Source organism: Copadichromis virginalis, linkage group LG3, assembly GCF_057382275.1.
Source record: "Copadichromis virginalis isolate Kocher_CV1m ecotype Utaka linkage group LG3, C_Virginalis_male_GT1.1, whole genome shotgun sequence".
Lineage (NCBI taxonomy): Eukaryota > Metazoa > Chordata > Actinopteri > Cichliformes > Cichlidae > Copadichromis > Copadichromis virginalis.
In genome coordinates, this window is record NC_140620.1 from 46,287,692 (window position 1) to 46,310,063 (window position 22,372).

The following is a 22,372-nucleotide window of genomic DNA, read 5'->3' on the forward strand; positions in this document are numbered from 1 at the left end:
CATGAAACACAAAGAGACGAAAGCTGTACAGCAAACAGCAACATAACTGAAGTAGACGTCAAGCTGGGTTTTAGAGGAGAAGATTCAAACTGGCGTAGAAAGTAAAGTTGTCAGATATTCACAATAACTTAAAAGAATTAGAGGAGCAGAGGTGAGCCAGTCAACCCTCAGTGAAATTCCTCCAGACTATCATAAAGCAGCAGACGGGTTCATTTCACATCCTGTATTTGCAGTCTTAAGTAAATGTCCCCAACACACATTCTCTGTTTTATCAAATACAAACACAAATACACAGAAAACATTTTCTTATATTAATACTTTCACCTTCAGCAGCAGCAACAAATGTTTTTCGCAGCATTTTTTTCTCTTATTTTCTTAGTAACATTCAACAAATGTTCACTTGAAATCTCTTTCACCTGCTGCTTGGAGTCCGCTAGAGCTCAACAAGGTCGTGTTGTGAACCGAAAACTCCATTAATCGAATTATATGTTGAGTTCTAGCTCTGAGTAAAAGTTCACAATAACAGTGAGCAATAGGCCTTTGATAATTAAAGCACCACTACAGTGCTACTATTTAAGTCTGTTAATGCTTCAGTGTTCTTTCATGTCATGAACATTAAAGCTTGCAGACCTCCAATCAGAAGCATCCATGAAACAGGCTTAAAACGTACCATCACACCGCATGAGTTCAAGTTTCTTCTTTTTGCAATAACATTTTCAAGAGTGACTGACTCGCTATGAGCTAAACAGCTGCTCCGAGCTAACCGCTGTTAGGCTCTGTCGGTGTCAGATTTATCCAAAGCGTCTGGCTGTATTTCATTTGTAAAAAGGATCTCTTGGCCCCAAGTTTAAAGACTCTTAATGCCCTGGTTTCTACTGTATTTCTTTTTTTCAATAGAGAAAATCATATTCACAAAAGTCATAACTAATTAATGATTTCACTTTTGCTTTTCTGTTTCATCTATCATGGATTTGGGACTGAATTTGAACATTATTTTCCATCACAAATAAGGCTGGGAATTTATGTGCAGCATCTGGCCACAAGAGGGGAAGTGCCATAAGCCAGAAAATGCTTTGGAAATACAAATACAATTCCTGAGAAAGTTGGAAAAACTGTCAAATGGAAAACTGAAAACAATTGTTTACAAATCTCATTAATCCATATCTTGTTTACAATAGAACCAGAGCATGCCCGTTCCCACTGTCCGACACGTCTCATAGTAACGGGAAAAGTACCTTTCCATGTCGTTATGAAGCGCTACGGGTTCTCAATTAAAATTAATAGAATGCACTCGCGGTGATAATCGACGCTTTGAACTGAGGCCCCAGTCCTCCATTCCAGCCCTCACCATAACCTTAACCCGATCACAGTGTAATCTAAAGCGATTCATGATGAGGACGTAAAGATTCATTCCATCTGGCTCTCATGCCATGCTCACATAACATACCGACAATTTGTCACACGTGTCTGTATGTTACGTGTTGCCATGAGAACGTGCTGCAGAAAGCATGTCAAATGTTATATTTTAAGAAAGATATTTGCTTATTTTAAAGTTAATGGCACCAACACATTTCTAGAACAGTTGCGGCTGTAAGACACATTGTAACACACTGACTATATCACCATGTACAGTACAGAATTGTTTTTAAATATCCCAAGAATTTGGAGAAATCTCTGTATGTAAGTGACAGGGTCAAAAATCTCCACTGGCTGCAGATGATCTTTGGACCTGCGGGCACTGCATTAAAAACAGGTATGATTCTGTTACGGAAATCACTGCACGTGCTCAAAAGCGCTTCCAGAAATCACTGTGTGCTGTCTCAGTTCACCGTGCGATCCACAAATGCAGGTTAAGGCTCTATAATGACATTACAGCCAAAGCTCACTGAATTGGTTGGAGACAAAGTTGAAAACTGTTCTCTCTGGAAAACATGGATGCTGTGTCTGCCAGACTAAAGAGGAGAGGCCCCATCCAGTCTGGCTTGCACATCTGGAAAAACACAGTCAGCGCTGTGTTTTATAAACAGGTCTTAGAGCAACGTATGCTCCCCTCCAGACAGCATCTTTTTCAAGGCCTTGCATATTATAGCAGAACAACCTTAAACCACATACTGCAACAACATGACTTTGGAGTAGAAGAGTCCAAGTGCAGAACTGGCCTGCAGTCAGGAGCTTTCACTTTATTTTCTCAGTTTAAACATTTGATATGTTTTCTATTTTGAATAGAATTTTGGCTTATGGGATTTCCAAATCATTGTATTCTGTTGTTATTTACATATTACGCATCATCTCAACAATTTTGGCACTGGGTTTGCACAGACTACACTGCTGTTAGCTTAGTATAGAGACTAAAACCTCTAAACTCTGGATGATCTTTGAAGACTGAGGATTCCAACAAGAGGGGTTAATTAGCCCAAATACATACTTATAAATGTGATGATGTGCATTAGCGTCTCTGTGTTAACTGAGGTAATCCACTTCCTTCTTGGTCTTCATCAAATAATGGCAGCTAATGAGCCACCTGCTGCGGTTAGCATGCTAGCTTTTCCTGAACAGTAAAAGCATGCTAAATGCAGGCATTGCTATTTTCTGTGAGCCCACAGACGCAGACAAGAGAGACGACTGCCATGAGAGCATAAACTTCCATTTAAGAGAAGCTGCCTTTTCTCTTCTACTAATCGTTCTTGCCAATGCACAGAAAGCATAATGAGCTGAAAACAGAGTGGGTGTAATCACATCTGTTTTTCCTTTTCTTTTTAGTTTTCTTTTTAGATTTTTCTCTGATCTCCTTTGTACCTACATTAATCAACATAAACACTGCTGAGCAAAGCACTGCTCTCTTCGCCGCTTGTTTTTCGTTGAACACAAAGTCAATTGCAAGACGTGCGAATGAACAGCCGCGGCTCAACCGCACTCTGCCGTGCCGCCTTAAGAGATGCGCGCCGAGGCAACGGAACACGGTTGTTTGTTCCTAAAAATAAGGAAGAGCAAACTTTCTTTCTCTCAAGTGCTCGAGTGTCAGGGTATTTTTAATTTTTTTTGTTTTTGGCATGTACAAAGATTTCTTACCACTGATATTGCAAGGCTGAGACAAAAAAAAAACAGAGCAGGGTGAGGATATGAAAAGGAATGAAATATGTGTAAGCTGTACAAGAGGTAAGGAGGGGGAAAAGGCGAGAGCCGAGTCTTCAGCATTTCTGAGAATCTCAGAGTAAGGAGAGAAAACCAAAGCTGAAGGAGAGGCAGAGACAGCCAAATGTATAACAGATAGTGGAACTGCATAGCTGGGAAAAACAAAGACAGTGAGAGTGCCGGAGATGGAAAAATAGAAAGCGGTATTACAGAGAATGAATGTAGCTGTGGAACAGGATGTGAGCTATAAAAAAAATACAGCTCGATCCCCATCTGAGCAGCCTTCCTAGGTGGCTAATTATGATGAGGTACTTGGTGCACTAGTGGGAGTTAGGGCCTCACCTGTATCCATTTAGGAAGGCCTCTCCACTGGAGACTGGGATGTCTCCTGTCAGCATCTTGAACGTGGTGGTTTTTCCAGCTCCGTTGATTCCCAGCAAGCCGAAACACTGGCGGGGACAATGAGCGGGGGCGTCCGTTAGGGAAAACAGTGTTTTACGTTGTCATTGAAAAACAGGCAGGAGAAACCGGCCTGGGATGACATTTCCAGTTTATAGCATGCAGGTTTTTATAATAAATACCACTCATTAACACGTTTAATGAAGTTTACCTATAGACTGTGCAAATACTCGTCTGCTGCGTGTAACTGGGACTGCAGTTTATATTGCATGCTCGACTGCTTCGATGTTTAGCAAAATAACAAATTGATATATTCTGTGTGCAAACAAAACAACAAGACTGTAAATCAACACGGCAGGCGCACAGGAACAAATACTAAAAAAACTAAATAAAAAAACACTCCCAAAGCATTTCTTCCTCACTCTGTAAATTGCTACAACAAACACCACCCTCTCTCTCTCTGTTTTTTATTTCCTGATGCTGCTGATTTTACTTCCCTCTAGAGGGCATGTGGCAGGAAGTTGTCACCGCAGAGCCCCGCGGTCATGTGACCCGCCTTAGGCGCTCTGGCTCGGACATAAATATTTGATTTCTGTCATTCATTGATCCCTGCTTGTTTGTGACCTGTGCTTGCAAATGCACAGAGAGCTAAGCTTGATGTAAATAATGCATGGAAATGCAGTGTGTGATCAGCAGAGCCCCGTGAATCACAATATTCCACTGGCATTTACATTGGGCTTTGAGTCAACATTGGAAGGGAGGATAGGATACTAGCGGAAAGCCCGCCGAGCACAAAAGCCTGTCAGCATTTGAGATTATGTTTAAATCAAGCTTCTAGTGCTACGCTGCGTGTGACAGTGAGTGTGTGTGTGTGTGATATCCCACATGATATAATGAGTTTTACACAGATAAGTTGTCCAGTTCCCTCCGTGGCGTTGGCCTGTTTGGTTTCCTCCTGCTAAGTGCACAGAACTCAACAATCACTGAGTCCACATGCTGCTGCTACACAACACCCATTTCTTTCCTGCTTGTATCTTTAGTAGAGACATGCTTAGCTGTAGTATGACTACACAAACAAGCCTGATAAGGAGATCACTGTTCCTACTAATGTCTTCTTTGAGAAGAGTGGAAGATATTTTGATTTGACTCTGAGAAAACACTGAGCCAAACACTCTCAAACTGTCAAGAAATACACTCGCACTGTCAGTGCAATCGCCCAACTCAATGCCCTCGTTCTCTCGTGAGTCAGTACTGTTGGACAATTCATGTCATTCATATTTTATTTTCTGCAGAAACTGATTTTTGCGAAGTAATCAAAAGTACGATTGTTAAAAAAAAGCCCCACAACACGGAGAAGTGCAAACAGACAATCTACTTGAGAAGGTGCTTGTGTGATACAGCAGCATCTGGCTCACCTCTGCGGCAGGAACGCCCACACATAGCCTGTCCACAGCGGGGGTGCTCTTCCGAGGGTATACCTGCAGGGAGCAGACAATAAAATGAATCAACCAACCAGCAAGAGGAAAGGAGAGAAAGAAGGCGAGAAGGTGGGAGGCAATGGGAGTGTGGGAAGCAGACAGTGAGAAAGATAGCAAAGAGGATGGCATGAGAAAATATGGAGCGATAGGCCAGAGCAGCAGGGAGGAAGTGAGATGGAAGAAGCAGGTGGAAAAAAGAGAGAGAGAGTGTGAGAGAACGCGAAGGAAACAAATTTTAACAAGAAGGGATAATTTGCAACATTTAGAGTGAGCCAGATGGGAAAAGCTATTAAAAAAAAAGTTAGACACTTGCGCAGAGGAGAGAGGGAGAGGACATAAAAATTAGTATTTGTGGCTGCAGTGACAGCATTCATGAGCAAATCTGTCTTGACTTTGAGTACCACTTTAGCAACCTCAATAACCATCAACACACTGTCACTAGATGACCAGCATTTTATTTTATGCACGGACAGCGCATTCGGCCACATTCACTGGCCTCGAAATACAGTGTGACGACCTTGGTGAAAAAGCACGCCATCTTTTCTGTTAAAGAAGTCTTAAACCCAGTTTAATAAGACCGCTCAACACAAATTGTCAATTAAATGGAAGATTAAACGACCTCATCATTTTTGGAGAACGGCTGCTTGCATCAAGGAGTTCTTGGGTTGAATCTTAATTGTGAAATTACATTTAGCTCATACAACAACATCCTCGATTGAAAAACAAAACTGATGTCAAGGTGTAAAAATCTGCAGTTCTTCAAATGGCCACTTGAGGCTTATTCCCCAAAAATGAAAACTTGAGAGCAAACTAATGATACAGATTTACAGCAGCTTTACAAAAGAAATACAGATAATTTGCTGGTTAGTAAAAACTGTAAGGCAGTTGTTCTCAAACTTTCAAAATCTGAAAAAAATTCCCAAACCACAAAATATATTTGAACTAATAATTCACATTAAAAAAATAATACAAATTAAATTTTTGCTAGATAAAGTCAGCAAATTAGCCTTCAGCAAACCCTTTTTGGTTGCTTTCTGTACCTAAAAACAATTTTGCTTAATTTGGTTTCTTTCTCTTTTTTTTCAAACAAATTGAGAACACATGGTTATATTATAACCAGAGGTCTATGAGTAAAGGTAAGGAATAATTAAGAGTGTGAAGAGATAGCGAAACGCTGAATAAGTAGTGAACACTGATATATTTTTACTGTTTAATTATTAAGACCTAAAAGTATATTTTCCTTTGGGGGTGGTTAGCTGAGTTACCAGTTAGAGTTACGGGCGGAGACCTTTTTTTCAGGTTCACTGGTTGTAGACAATAATGAACCTGTTGTTCAGTTTCTAAAGTGAGTATCAGTATTGCCAACTCCTGATTAAGGAAAATCGCTATTGGCTGTCCTAAAAGTTGCAAGAAGTCGCTAATTTGCATAATTGGTCATGCTAATATAATTGTAACCTACGTTGTTGGAGAGAGAAATAACATCGTGGAAGAGACAAAGTGAGTAAAAAACGTCCTAAATGCATTTAGAATTTATTTAGAACTACAAATTAAATTTATTTTAGCAATTATTGTTATTTTTAATGTCACAATTCCAACCTTGCTCCTTTATCCGGGCTTGGACCGGCAAAAGTGACCCGAAATAGGCACTCTGGTGGAGTTACTTTGTGTGTGTGTGTGTTTATAAGTAGTTTTAAACCTTGTGATCCACAAAACAGCATAACAGTAAAAGAAAAACTGACTGCGGTACAGTCAGTGCGAAAGCAGCGGCTTCGCTCATGCGCGATTCATTTGCAGTTTGGACGCACAGGTGTGAACGTCTTCTGCCCTGATAGCAGCTGGGGGAGGACTATCCTCCGCCCGTGAGCGCTTTGGAACAGGCGAGGTGCCCACGGCAGCACCCGCTGCTTGTTGAGAGTAAAAGTGATACCCGCTTTCACGTCAAAAAGTCGTCATAAATAAGTCTCCAATAACACCAGAAAAAGTCGCCAGATTTGTCGCTTTTTAGAAAAAAAGTCGCTAAGGGGGTCTGAAAACTCGCTAAATATAGCGACAAAGTCGCTGAGTTGGCAACACTGGTGAGTATGTCTTTTAAGCCTGTTTGTGCTAGCCAAATTAGCTTCCCCTTTAGAAAACACTGACATGCTAACCAAGCTAGCCAGCGGTATCATTAAAACTCTCTTCTTGTCTAAATATGGTCCAGTCAAAAAAACAAACAAACAAGCAAACAAATAAGAGCAGAAAACATATTATATTAGAAATTGGCTTCAATGAGTAAAGAGATTATCTCTATACTTCTGTAGCTAAGAAATATTTAATAGTGTCGAGAGACAGTGGATAGAGAACTGCTAAGTAACTGATTAATATTGATACATTTTTAATGTTTAAATTATTAAGACCTAAAAGTATGGCTTGTTTTCAGCAACAGGTGGGAAGCATGTTTTTCAGGGTTTACTGGATCTAGACAAAAAGGAACTTGTTCTTCAATTTTTCAAGTGAGTACATTTGAATCGTGATCGTGGCTGAAGAGTTCGGAGTTCGCCTTGTAATTGGCTTGGACAGTCTCGGTCGTTCTGTCCTTGGGCAAGACACTTCACCCATTGCCTACTGGTGGTGGTCAGAGGGCCCGGTGGCGCCAGTGTCCGGCAGCCTCGCCTCTGTCAGTGCGCCCCAGGGTGGCTGAGGCTACAATGTAGCTTGCCATCACCAGTGTGTGAATGTGTGTGTGAATGGGTGGATGACTGGTTGTGTAAAGCGCTTTGGGGTCCTTAGGGACTAGTAAAAGCACTATACAAATACAGGCCATTTACCATTTACATTTCTAAGCCTGTTTATGCTAGCCAAAATTAGTGTCCCACTTAGTATAACACTGAATGGCTAACCAAGCTAGCCAGCAGAATCGTTAGCAACAGAAAAATGTCAAATGTGAGACATGAAGATAAACCAGTGGGTAAAGTGATAGATATGAACATCTTAGATAGGCTGTGATCTTACTTTAGTATTATTTTTTGGTGGCATACTTGCTGAAACTAACATATGGTTTAGATATAAGCTCTGGCTAGTTAAACCTCCTTTATGCTATGCTGAGGACTCCACCAATGCCTAAAGGTAATATATAGTGTTTTACATATGCATTGTTCTATTATATTTGCCATATAATTGCTTTGTTTGTCTGTTAGCTTCACTAAACTAACATATTTTAGCTTTAATTGTAGGTGGAATATTTGATTATAATTGGGTAGGCAGAGGAGACTTTTTTTGGCGTTATCCTGCTTTAAGATATTGTTGTTGCTGTATGGGGAGGAAAAAAATAACCAGTATATTTAATATATATTTAATGTTTAACATCTCATCGCAATCAATGCCTGTCCAAACCAAGACAGACCATTTGATTGACCACACAAGTTCCAATCAGAACTAGAATCATATCTTCAACAATGCAGAACAAAAAAATTTCTTGTAATTGGATTGTGAGTCAGCATCATGTCGAGGCTGTGTGGTTACACTTTCAATAAAAAGGTGGCTTCCCATAGATTTACTTTCATCTTTTTTCTGACAAATGCAAAATATAGAAACATCTACTTCAAATGAAAATGTTTTGTTAAATTCTAAACAAAAATCATGAACATCCAACAAAATTAAGCATTTATTTTGGTGCCCTTCTACTTTGAAGGCTACATATGGGTTGTGTATGCTTTCAATGTGGCTTGGAATCAGTGTTGCTTTGTTCTCATGTGGAAAGACAAGACAAGGCCTTTGTTCTTACTGGAGAGTGTGACAGTTTAAGATATTTAGCATTCAAAATCAAGGACAGCACTGTGCCCTTTTGAGTTAAGAGTGTCTGTTTTGGTTTCATAAAAGCTGAAAAAAGACTTCTCTGTGAGTGTTGTGCATGGTTATGTTCTCGTATTGGAGAGCTGCACTGGAACAAAAACGTGTTGCTAAATTTTTGTTAGTATGAATGTTACATTTCTTGGTATTTTAAAACTTTGTATCCGAAGTAAATGCGAATTTCAGTCTGCCATTTAAGTCTGACAAACAATGACATTACATTTATTACACAGTTGGCACATCAAAAGCATCTGATAAAAGCAGGAGTAGCACAGATCCATCATTTTTCCAGCACCATCTGGCAGCTGCACTCAGTATTTATCAATCTGGATTACATATACTACCTTTCAGTGATAGTTTTAGGTGCTAAAGCTACATCAAAGCGAGAGATATATGTATGGAGGAAGGCAATTAAAGAATAATTCCCCTCTGGCTCGAGTACCGCTGCAGCTGTCATGATAAGCAGACCGACATCTAATCAGATGAGACGGCTTTGAAAATAGGATGTCGGCACCTAAAAAGCTAAAATACAGATTTAGGTTTTAACATCTCAAGTCTTGAGTTTCAAATGCTGCATTTCCGGCTAAACCATGTACACTTACGGTCCTTTTTCTTTTTTAAACAGTACTGCAGATCATGACTCACAGTGCAAAGGTTCACATTTTTTGACACCTTTTACCTTCACAGCCCTGTTAAAAGAACGTGTACCCTTCGATCTCACCACTCTTCACGTCTTGAACAAGTACAAACTTCTGGAAATGACAGTGAACTCATTAAGAAGCCAGTTTGAGATGATTTGAACTTTGGTAAATGGTTTTTATCCTGCTGGAAGCAGCCATCACAAGATGGTACAGGCTTGTAAAGGGATGGACCTGGTCAGTAGCGGTTTTTGATACAGGCGACACGGGCGGTTGCCCGGGGCAGCATCGTGGTGGGGGGCGGCATCATGGGCATCGGTTAAAAAAAAAAAAAAATTGCTCGTACTCATGCTGCCCCGACGTCATGCCAGCGTATATTGGGAATAGCATAGGCACCGATCGGTTTTCTATCGCCCATTTTCTGGGAGTAAGGGCGCCCTCCGTTTGCGAGGTGCGCCTGCTGCTTGGCGGGGGATTCTCTGGCTGGCTGGAGCAGCATCTAATAACCAACTTGCAAAATAAAACAAAATAAAATCAAACCAACAAACACGAAAACACCAGACATCATGATACAGACTTATAATTTGCGCCGATGTTTTTTCGAAATTCTATAAAGTGAGCGCGAGAGCCCTCGGTGCACCTGCTCGCTGCTGAAGTCAAAGTAAACTTTATTGTCATGTCTGCTACATACAGTCCAGTATATAGAGAGACTCCAGTTACAGCAGTGCAAGTAAACAAACAATAAATATAAGAAGAGTAAGAAAATAAATATACACTTTAGGACTCGGGGTAAAGGGATCAATAACAATTTAAAATTTATAATTTACAGTTTGATGATTTAAAGTCTCACACACAACCCGTCGAAAGGGGAGGGGGGCGGCTGCTTCCAAATAGAGCACATTTCATTCATAATGTTGTAAATCCAAGCCCATTATGTATTCATGATTTGAATCCTGGGTTGTGTGAAATCCCAGAAATACACCTTAGACAGGGTCAATCTGTGAACTAAGGTGTAGGTCTGTTAGGTTATGTTGTGGTGATCCTCGGGTTGGGGGATGGGTGTTCATACTGCAGTGCAAAATTAAAACCAATGGAAGATGGACAAAAAAGTTCAAAGCCATCAGGTGCTCAGTTTAGAAAAAAGAGAAAAGTAGAGGAGGCGAAACGAGAAACGGGGGGGCAGCAGAGGGAGTGTTCGCCCAGGGCGCCAAACAGGCTAGGACCGCCACTGGACATGGTCAGCAAGAACATTCAGGTTGACTGCGACATTTAAACAATGCTTAACTGGTACTAAGAGACCCAAAGCATGCCAAGAAAATATCCCCCACACCATTACACAACATTTTTCCAATCTCCTATAGTCCAATTTTGGTGAATTGTAGCCTCAGTGCATTTCTTGCCCATTCTCGTGCTTATGTTGAAACTTCAGCTGGTTGTCTTCACCACGCCAACATGCCTAAAGGTACTGAGGGTAATGAGCTTGGTTTGTAAGAGGAGTAAAAGAGGCCTAAAAAGATCCCTTCCCTGCGCCTCAACCCCCTAACATCTTGTGTCAGGTGGTCTCAATAAGTCACGTGATAGGGTGAGGTAAGGTCTCACCATGGTTTTACTTGAAATAATGATGATAATGACCCACGCCATTTTTCACACCTTGTCTTATGTGATGAGGCACATGACCAATAGTGGGTCATTGACTCTCCTAACGGACAGCTCCCACTAGGGTTTAAATACCTGGGACTCTGCACCATTTGGTTTTAGAACTGAAGAAGCTTCTCGGATGAGAGGTGAAATTCTTCAAGTAACTTAAAGAAGTCCAGTCGCTTACTTTCCAAGCTCCTTAGACCAGTGTTTCCCAACCACTGTGCTGCGGCACATAGGTGTGCCGTGAGAAATGATCAGGTGTGCTGTGGAAGATTATCTGGTTCCACCTGATTAGTACTCTAAGCGATCAGCTTGAGTAACAGGCTGAATAATGACATTCTCTTCCACTAGAGATGATAAAGACGAAGAAGACAACGCAGCGATAAATATTTGATAGATAAATATTTGAAAAGAAACAATAGTCAATCTGACCTGGGTCCTGGAGAAAATTCCTACACCGATGAAGGCCCTAGCATGAGTAGTGGTCAGAAGAAAGCAAAAAAGGTATACTGGGGACAAACCGAACTAATTCTGCTATACCTGGTGCAAGGGGGAAAATGATCAACATGCTTTTTGTGACAGGTTTGTTTGGTGGTGTGTGGTGTGATTTTTCTAATGTGAAATATGTGCCGTGGCTCCTAAAACTGTAACTCTATAAACTGTATTTATTACAACCTTATTTAGTATAGTTCCAACAAGCCCCCCCCCCACTCAATGTGCAATATCACTGATCACACTCTCAATGCACCTGCTAGTTAGATGGCATGTATGTGTATGTATATAGATGTAAGCATGTATGTGGAAATATGTATGTGTATGTATGTACGGATGCATATATGTATGTATGTGCGTGTATGTTTGCAGGTGTATATATAACTTGTACATATCTTTCTTGTGTAAATGTACAATTTGTCTGTTATTGTGTAAATACTTAAGCTATTGTGGACTTCACACACATGGAGAAATGCCAAACTGCCTTTCATTGTTCCTGTAACAGTGACAATAAAAAGCTATTCTATTCTATTCTAAAGGTTGGGAAACACTGCCTTAGACTACAATGACCTGGATGACTGAGAACCTACACAGACTTAAAGGCACTGAGTTACTGCCATGCCTGATTAACTGGTGTGAGTCTAAAAAATTTAAATTATTAACACGATGCAAATGGAGTCACAAGCAGGCTCTAGTTTGCCTTTTAAGATGAAATTTAAGAAAGGGAAAACTGCCAGAAAATATACTTTTTGGAAAAAAGCTGAAAAACCTCAAAATCACTTAAGTCGAGTCTGGTAATCACTCAAAAATGGGTAAATAGGTTTTAGGCTAATGAACAGTTGAATCTATGTATAAATGTTTTTGTAGACAAATGTACGCCCTCTCTAAATGTAAAACCAAGAGCTCTTGCCAAAGGAGTCTCATTTGAACGACTTAAATGCCCTCAATACACATTAGCACATTAGCACACTTGTAGTATGCCAAGGTGCCACTCATCACTCATTCTCCTTAATCCAAACAGCTGTCACAAGGTTCCTTGAAACTTTCCCTGTCATCTCAGTGAGTGACTGGAAGGTTAAACTGACAGCACTGGGCCTGGAAAATGCTCACAGACGGACACACTTCCATCGATTATGGTGTCGACGCTAATGCAGCAGCTAAGTGGAGGCTACCAGGTGGGGCGCATAGCAAAACGCTCCTGTTTAGTGCAGCAGGATAAGGAAGGGGAGGAGCAGGTATCTGACAGATGATTGATGGCCTGTCGATCGCTTCAGAGGCATGCTCAGATTTATGACAGGACCCAGCCTGTGGCACATGGCCACCAAAGCCATGTGCTCATTGATCATTTTATTATCTACACCCCCCCAATGGATGGGGCACAGCTGTGGAGGGAGTCAATGAGGGCACTGCAGGAAGAATCCTGATGCCTTCTGCCAATGCTCCGCTGTGTTTGTGTGGCGATGGGCCACTGTGTCTCATCTCGTAGACGTGCTGTCAACTGCGAACGTGCACATGAGTAATAACTGAAGTGCTTGTCGACAGCAGACTATTTCAGCCAAACCGAGTGAATACTTTCATACTGTTTGAAAGGCACATTTGCAACAATGATTTTAAGAACTTTAAAGACGTTAGCTCTACAACTCTTAGCTGAACAACTAGCATTCCTACAACCCGGCCCAACTTTTTGCCTTTGAAGATGATTTGTAATACATTACCCATCCAACTGTTTTGTTCAGTAATTACCCTAGGGAGTGTGGCGCACAACTGTGTTTCGTGAGCAACGAGTGAGAGATTAAGTATGGTGAGAATGAGCAGACCGAGGGAGTAAAGGAGCGAAGAGAGGTGGTAAGAAGCAAAAGGCTGTTAGATCGTCCAGCTGTCGGCACTGGAGCTGCAAAGCAGGCTGCTGTGGTGACACTTCCTGCTGCCACGCTGCCCGCAGGGAGGGAACATCTGCCAATGGATGAGACGTTAATCTTGGTGGTGTTGAGGCTCGCACCGCCACAGTATGCTCAGTCTCACACACACCGAGGGAAGGAGGGCCAGAGCTACATAGGAGCGCACACCCTTTCCACCTCTAAAAGTGTAATCTTGTTTGGTTCTTGTGCCCACTTATGATGTTTGTGATAGCGCACAGCTGCAGGCTACCAACCTGTCTTTCCCATTTGGCCTGGAAAAGAATATTGCTCGAGCACATGAAGGGAGTAAACTTCGCCCACACACGTCCACATATTCAGGTGAACTAAAGTATTTGAGTACAATGATGCATAATGATTCAGAAATATAGGTATTGAGTGTTGCAAAAAGTATTGTAGGTGGACTACACAATTTTCCACATATAAAAAAGTAAACATTAACATAATCTATAGCAGTAAGTCATAAAATAAGAAGCCGAGGACATGCAGAGGGCAGGGTGAATTTATCGGGTTGCAAGAAAAGGTGAGAGGTTACAGGATGAAGGTCCATCATCAAACCAAATTTCTTCTTTGAGTATTATTAGTTATGCAATTAATGACATATAAGGAAAAAGAGAGATCATTATTATTATTCTGAGAGTTTATTATTCAACATTTCAGTTCAAATCTTTGCACTCAATATCCCAAGTACAATCTTCATGAGTACCCTGTTATTGTAAAACCAACCAAGCTCATTTTGACCCCAATATAAAATAATTGAAACACAAAACTAGCAACTCCAGAGATCTAATCTCTCCAGCAGGTCCTGGGTCTGCGTTACAAGCCTGTAACACCTCACCTAGGAGGTTCCCAGGAGGCATCCTGGTCAGATGGCTAAACCATCTCAACTGGATCCTTTTCATGCAGAGGAGTAGCGGCTCTGCTCTGAATGACCGAGCTCCTGTAAGGCCGAGCCCAGATGCCCTCCCGAGGAAACTTGCTTCCGCTGCTGAAATCCACGATCTCATTCATTCGGTCACTACTCAGAGCCCACGGCCACAGGTGAGGGTAGGAATGAAGCTTCATTGGTAAATTGACAGCTTCACCGTCACGGTTAGCTCACTCTTCACCAAAACAGGCCAGTACAATATCAGCATCACTGCCAAGGCGGCACCAGTCTGTCTGCCAATCTCCCACACCACTCTCCCCACTCACGAACAAAGCACAAGACAAACTCCATCACTTGGGGCAGCAACTCATTCCTGACCCAGAGCGGCCACTCTACTCTTTTCCAGCTAAGAACCACGGCCCTGAACTTAGAGTTGCTAATTCTCATCCCACCTGCTTCACTCTTGGCTGCAAACAGCCTCAGTGCAGGCTGCTGGAGATCACGGTTCGATGAAGCCAAAAGAAGCACATCATCTGTAAAAAGCAGAGACAAGATACCCAAACTCTTCGCCCTCCACCTAGAGTTTCTTGGCTGCGCCTAGATATTCTGTCCATAAATATTATGAACAGAATCAGTGGCAGAGGTCAACTTTCTCAGATACAGTAGATCCAGCTGCATCTCAAATGTGACATCATATTTACTAAACGTTACCTTTACAAGGCAAGAGAATTTTAAGCAGGTTTAAAGATAAAAGACATTTTAAGACAGTTTGACCTTATTTGACTTTGAAAAAGAGGTCATTGGTCCTCATTCCCTGTATGCCTGCATGTTGTCAATGCAACAATGGCAGTAAGAAACAGTTTTCAATAGCTCGATCAAGCATTATTGCCACTGTGACCTTCAAATTAATCTTTTGACCTTGAAGGAAGGATCAGAGGTCACAGGTGACGTGACTTTTGAATCTTTATACATGACTTTCTATAGGTTAACACAGCACACTTGTAAGACTCATAGTTTCTCATTTTTAAGGCTTTTTGTTAATTTTCTACCAATAAATTGTTATGTTGACCTTGAAGACATCGGTGGATGTCGGGCAAATTTGAATGGGCTGTTAAAACGACCCCACTCTCCACCCCTACAAAGTTTTATCAGAATTCATTCAAAACCTTTCGAGTTATCATGTTTTCAGGCAGAATAATGACATGCAAACACTGAAAACATAACCTCCATGGCGGGGTAAATTTGTGGGGAACAAACTGACTGACAAAAGTGATAAAATATTGGAACAATTTAAAAAAAAAAAACCTCAGATATTACAAAAAGAAAAAAAATACAGGCCCCAGTTGGTAAGATGAGGCTTAAACACAATTACACTTTTTACAAAGAGGCGATGGAACAAAATTAAATCAAGTACGAGCAAGAACAGAATGGAAAAAACCTCACTGAAAATGTATAAAGCACCAAAGCTGGATACCTTAGTGAGGTCACAGATCCTCAGAAGGTCGCTCCGGGCTTCGCCTTCATACACCCGCCTTCGTTCCCTGGCAACATCGATATCCTCTTCCTCCGCAGGCAGCCACTTCCCTGAAATAAGTCTAGCAGAGAGAGTCAAACACAGTTGGCATAATACCCTTCATTAAAATTAACACGAACTCGCGTGACAAATTATGTTGGTCAAAGTTTAAGCTCAATGAAACAATCTCTGCAATTTTCATAAATAGATGAAGCCACGGGCATTAGTTCCTATGGCAACCTCGCTTTTAGAGTACAAAACACTACAAAAAAAGAGTGGAAAAAAGAAAGAAAGACATAATTGGTTTGAATTTGGTAAAACACATTTGCAGAGCAACAGATGTTTCATATAAAGTCAATATAGAGCGTATTACTAATCCTAACAGCTGCGAACAGGAGAGAATTTGTTTATCTGACAAAACACAAGGAAGAGTTGTTTTTTTCTTTTTGTTTTTTTGTTTTAAAGTTTCTTACAGTCACCTTGGTTTGCAGAAGAATTTATACTGGATGAGGATTGTAACGGCAAACATGACAATTCCCTGGATGGACATGGCACAAAGGTTCTTGCCCACCATTTCCCAGCTCAGCGGGTTCTTGAAACGGTCCTCCCCTGATAAGAAAATTAGCAGACGCACACAGGAGAAAAGCAGGTAATTACACAGATTATTTCCACGTGTCACGTCACAGTAACTTCCAACCCTTAACAGCGAGCCCCGAGGATGAGTTAACGGACACGCTGTCAAAACAAAAGGGAAATAAGCAGATGTGTTTTCGTTCACGGATAGCCAAATGTGTCTTTGTCAGACGCTGGTGTTGCTGAGACGCATTTGTTGGTGAAAGGCGGCAGTTTAAAAAGCCACTTAGCCTTTGCATAATAATAAAAAAAATAAATGCTGTCACCTATGTCATGGGAAGAAATTGCTGACATCCTGTACTTTTCATGTTGAAGCCATATTTGTATTTTTTGGCTAATGAACATGCAAGTAAAGTAAACCGTTGACAGCCCAGCACTCTAACCATTATCATATCTGCTCTCTTTCCCTCTCCCTCACGGCTTCTACAGCCCTTTAGGCCAAGGGTGGGGCGGGGGTGGGGGGTGCAAAGGAGACAAGAAAAACGAAAAGAGCTTTCAGTCTCATTCTTGGGTAAATAGCCCCTTTCCACACTAGCCTTTTTAAGTTGTGATTGCTTTTCTCTTCCTTCTCTCCAACCGCCGCCGCAAATGATTCCTCAAACCACTATTTCCTGCTCCATCTCTCCACAGATAAGACCCCCTTTTCCTCTTGCATGTGCCTCTTTGCTTCTTGATGACCTCCTCAATACCGGCTCCACCTCCACAAGCACCATTACACTGTTTTTTTCCCTATCCTGTCTAAATTTAACTCATGCAGAGTGTGCAGCTGTAGTGGACACTAGGGAGGTGCGTTTCTGGTCAAATATTGGAGAACTAACGTTTAGAACGAAATAGCATCGTATCAGTGGAGAAACGGGTGGAATACGAGACACAGGGCCATATAAATGCTCCTTTGTGGGCTATTATTATTATTATATTTTTGGATGGCGTGTACATTTCTAGCAATATTTTATGGTATTCCAATAACTTAAAGGCTCCAGTCATTTGCCAGTGTAACAGAGAACAGAGCAGTGTGGTGGGCGACTGTGATGCAGAAACGGGTTATGCAAATGTTTCGTTGCAAAGATCCACAGAACATTTATTCTGGCTGTTTTCAGAGCAGCACGCGGTGCAGTTGCGTTTGTTGTTGTTTACTAAAAGACAACGGCGAGGTTTGCAAGTAAAATGGAAGAAATCTGCGGCGCAAGTTGCTCTAAATATTTTAAGAGGCACAAAGTATAGGAGAGCAGGATGGAAATTTATACAAGCGGTCCGCTGTGATAAATTAGGTGCTGCAGCTGACTGCTGAGTGAGAGGAAACCGAGTCTGGTAAAATCGGTGGCACTTTGAGGCACCGGGGTGAGATAAGCATGTTTTAAAGGGTTTTATAAATATACCAGCGCTCTTTTTTTCTTCTTCTTTTTTTGCTAATCCGCTTTACACGCTGAGCTAGCTTTCTCTGCCCATGCATTACCTGTACATGTCACTAACTTGTGTTTTTATTCTGTTGTGGTCTTTTTTCCCCTCCCTGTGCTCCCTCTCCTTCACCTTTCTGCAGATACGGTCTTCGTGTTTCTGATCTGCGGTTATTGGCCCTACCAACCTGCCCAGTGTTTATTGCCTGTTATTTCTCCAACACTCATCTTTTCTCACTCTGCTCTCCTCTCACCCCAACATGTGGAGGCAAGACAGCTGCCCCGACCTGAGTCTGGTTCAGATTTTATCCCGTTAAAAAGGAATGTCTGCCAAGCGTTTCCCAAAGAGGAGACTGATGCTTTTTCTCTCTCTCGCTGAAATGCTGTAAAGTATTGAGCTTACTATGCAAAGTACCCTTAGATGACATCCATTTAGAGCCAAATGAATCTAACCGGATGTAATCTAAGGGTACTTTGCACTAACTTGGACAAAATTTCTGTCATTTTGCCTCCGTACGCCATCACAGTGGATTTTAAATCAAATAAGATGTGATTGAAGCGCCGGCTTTCAGATTTAATTTGGTGGGTTTTGCAAAAAATTTATGTTAACTGTCATTTTTAGACATAATCCCCCATTTTCAGAGCCTCAAAATTAATTGTACAAGCTAGCATCTTTTCAAATATAAAGATTTTTTTTAATATTTCAATGAAAATGCTTTCCATACTGAGTCTCAAACTCATGCTGTGTGTCCTCCCTTGAGAAGCTCTGCTAAGGCCTTTACTGCAGCCGCCTTCAGTTGCTGCTGGTTTGCAGCTCTTTGCTGCATTCACGTTTACCTTCAGTAACTAAAACAGTATGCTCTGTTGGGTTGGGATCCAGTGAATGACTTTTCTACTTAAGAACATCCCATTTGTTCTGTGTGAAACTCTCGGGTTGGTTTTGGTCCATTTGCACTGAGAAGCAGTTTTGCAGCATTTGGCTGAATCTGAGCAGAGAGTACAGCCCTGTGCACTTCAGCCCATGTGTTCCCTCCACGTTTAACAGATGATACAGTATGCTACGGCTCGTCAGCTGCTCTTTCCTCTCTTTATTGTTTTCTCTTCGCATTATCCTCATTCGCATTCATTTTGTTTTCATTTGTCCAAAGGATTTTTTCCCCCAATTAATTAATCAATCAATCGAGTGTAACCAGTGGTTTGCATCTTGATTGTAGACTTTGACGATTGCATACCTAGCTCGTTGAGAGTGGTCTCAACTTAGCTGGATCTTGTGAAGGGAATTTTCTTAACTATGGAAAGATCATCCACTTTCTTCTGTGGTCTTTCGGGCCTTGTGGTGTTTCTGCTGGATTTTGGGGGGGTTTCAGCCTAATGATGGCCTCCCTTATTTACATCTATGTCCCTTTGGACCTCATATTAGAGTTCTAGGGAAAAGGCCTCACAAGACAATGAAATTTAAGCCACTAAAAATCAGGAACTGCATAAAAATAAGATTCCCGAACTGTTAATGGAGTACCATTGCCGAACCCCTTGAATTAAACCTGAACGTCTGGCCTTCAATCACATCTTCATTGACCACTGTGGTGTCACTGTCCAAAAACACACGAACCCATTTCACATCTTAAAATCTAGCACTACTGTGTGAAACAGTTTAGTCCTTTCTGTATTCCATACTATGATATCATCCTCTCACCAAAGTTGCTGAAGAGTGTGGCCGTTGCCTGGTTCTTGGCCATGTCAATCAGCCCTCTGCCCAGACAGAAGTGTGGGAATATCAGCAGCACCTGCTTCACTATGTTGTTGATGTGGGTGATATTCTGTTGAGAAAAATGCACACAGACACACAGGATACACATTAGTGGCACGAGGACGTTTTGGATATTTAAACCCTGACTGGGAATTGCACAGTTACAAGCTCAATATGTTGACAATTCTAGGCCTGAATCAGCAGAGCCAGAGTGAGAGCTTTGGAAAATAGCTTGAAGCTCCCTGATGCAAGTGCACATAATTAGCAAACATCCTGCGCTGTGCTTGCACGCTGAGCGCGGGTGTATTGCAGTGCACCAAATAGCATGCCGAGGGAACTCGGTGCATCAAGGTTCATCTACCTTCTCGATGCTGGAATTTAGGAGACGTAAGGGAACGTACCGTGTGATCTCTGGGGAGGAGCACGTACAGTAGAGCTCAGTATGTGCAAACACAAACAGATGAGTTGATGCTCAGGGAAGCAGATGCTCATCCTTAAAATCATAACTAAAGCTAAAGGAAACACCCAGACACCAAAGAGTCACAGGTGGGAGGAAGAAAAGCACAGGTACTCTGTCTTCTTTTGGTTCTTCTGATAAAGCATACCACCACAACAACAAAAAGACAGAAACACAAACCCAAAGCATATTGTTTCAGTGTTTCACAAGGCATAGGCAGAAATAAAGTCTTATCTTGACAGCGTATTTCCACAAAACAACTTTGTTTCCTTTCTCAAATTGTACAGTTCCTTTCTCTCCACATTTGACCTGTCGGTGGTTAGAACACTGACAGCTTAATAAAGTACAAAAGCAACAATTAATTCAATTAAGACACAGCGGACCAGGCTGTAACGGACTGGCACAAGCGAGGAAGGAAGTACAGGAGAGGGGGTAAAACAGGAGAAGGCAGAGCAAAAGGGCAACATATTACTGTGGCTTCACAACCGAGTTCATGCATTATGCATAGTGCTCTATTGCTGCATAGTCTTCAAAGCTCTTGCATACATGGATAGAGACTACAAATTCATCATTTCTGTTTTCTGGGCGAGCCTGCGAGATTAGGTGGGGCGGCGGCAGAGGTGCGATTTGTTAAAGCTGTGTGCAAGATTTCCAAATGATGGCCATTATTGTCACAGAATTTATTCATGCATGCGTGTAACAGCTCTGTGAAATTAGTTTCAGTGACTAAGCTTTCAATTGGCAGTTACAATGCGAGTGTGAGGCCTTATGAGTCTGCCAGCCTTAATAAAAAGCCAGATTTAAAGATATTTCAGTCTGCACTTTTACTGGATGTCAGCTTATTGTGTAAATGCAAGTAAAACATGACACTTTTTAAATAAGACAACATACTCTGTCAGATATTAGCAGGTGGGGAGTGAGACCGTGATCGAGGGGGAAAGGCAGACAAAGAAAATAAATAAATAAATAAAACTGTTGACAAGACTTTGTTTTCTCCCAAGGAGGTGTGGGGGCACATTTAGCCTGTGCACATTAAGAATACATATGGTGCTGCTGCTGTATATCTTCCTTGCTTTAGTAACTTACAGGCGTCCTCAAGCTAGCTCCTTCCTGCCTTCATACTAAGCTAACCACATGCTGCTTCCATATTCAGCAGACAGATGTATTACTGATCCTATCTAGCTTTTGCACTCTTGCTTTCACTGCTTCTCCTTATCCCTGTGATCATTGGAGCCAGGAACAAATCTGATCACAAAGGGGACAAAGATACTAGTGTACAGTAGCTCCAAATATAGCTAAAGATCTGCGGCCATGCTAAAGAGAAAGTACACTCTGTGTCAGTTCTAAGGTTTGATGTATCAGGGCTTAAAATCATGCAAATGCAACCTCGGATGAACTACAAAACATGACATATACACAGCCATTCTTCATTTAACAAAAACTCCACCCTCACTGCTTCTATATGAGTTTAGAGGTTTGGCTCTCCAATTACTGCTTAATGGAGACTGAGGGGGAATAAACTGTGAAGCACGGTGGTGGAGGGGTGATGATTTGGGCTTGTTTTACAGCCACAGGACTGCAAAACAAATGTCTTCCAAATGTGAGACCATCGGTCTGCAAAAGCTTGGCTGAAACTGGATCATTTAGCAGGACAAAGATTCCAATCGAATCTACAACAGAGTGAAAATGTGTCGCAAAGGATATCTACAACCATAGGTGTACTTTTCTTTTTCCCATGACTATATGGGGATACTTTGTATGAAAGGTCCTTGTCATTGATAAAAATAAAATGGAATAGTAATAAAACACTAAGATTTTTACTGTATAATAATTCTCGCAACAAGAAATGACGAGCAACAATCCAACTTACAAACTTACACACTACAATAAGTGTTTGCTGGCCTAGTTCTCTCGGGCAGATCCAAGACCGTGATGAAAAGGTCTCATTGATCACGATGTCGACGCAAACCTTTAGACGTCTTTAGATGTTCAGCAGCAATTCATCATTTCTTTTATCTACACTTATACATTTGCTTGAGGACAGGAGGGTAAGAAGAGCTGCAATAACAATGCATATTCAACAAAAATTGGTGCATCTTGTTACTGGTTACATTTTTTTGAACACTTGAACCCTGCTTACTAAGGAGAAAAATGGTTAAATGGTATCATTTAAATCACTAATTTATATTTGCGTATTAGTATTTTCTCTTTAGCCAATTACTTGATTGCCTTTACT

General features: G+C 41.4%; 1 protein-coding gene across 1 annotated transcript in view; it reads right to left on the bottom strand.

Moving 5' to 3' along the window:
- LOC146715018 (phospholipid-transporting ATPase ABCA1) overlaps positions 1-22,372 on the bottom strand; it is a 189,536-nt gene that overhangs the window by 21,794 nt on the left and 145,370 nt on the right. Inside the window, exons 40-44 of the mRNA XM_085451370.1 lie at positions 19,626-19,749; positions 16,385-16,514; positions 15,867-15,987; positions 4,947-5,009; positions 3,475-3,581 (exon numbers count right to left, since the gene is read on the bottom strand). Of these exons, the coding sequence (XP_085307496.1) occupies positions 3,475-3,581; positions 4,947-5,009; positions 15,867-15,987; positions 16,385-16,514; positions 19,626-19,749 (545 nt within the window). The remainder of the gene's footprint in view (positions 1-3,474; positions 3,582-4,946; positions 5,010-15,866; positions 15,988-16,384; positions 16,515-19,625; positions 19,750-22,372) is intronic.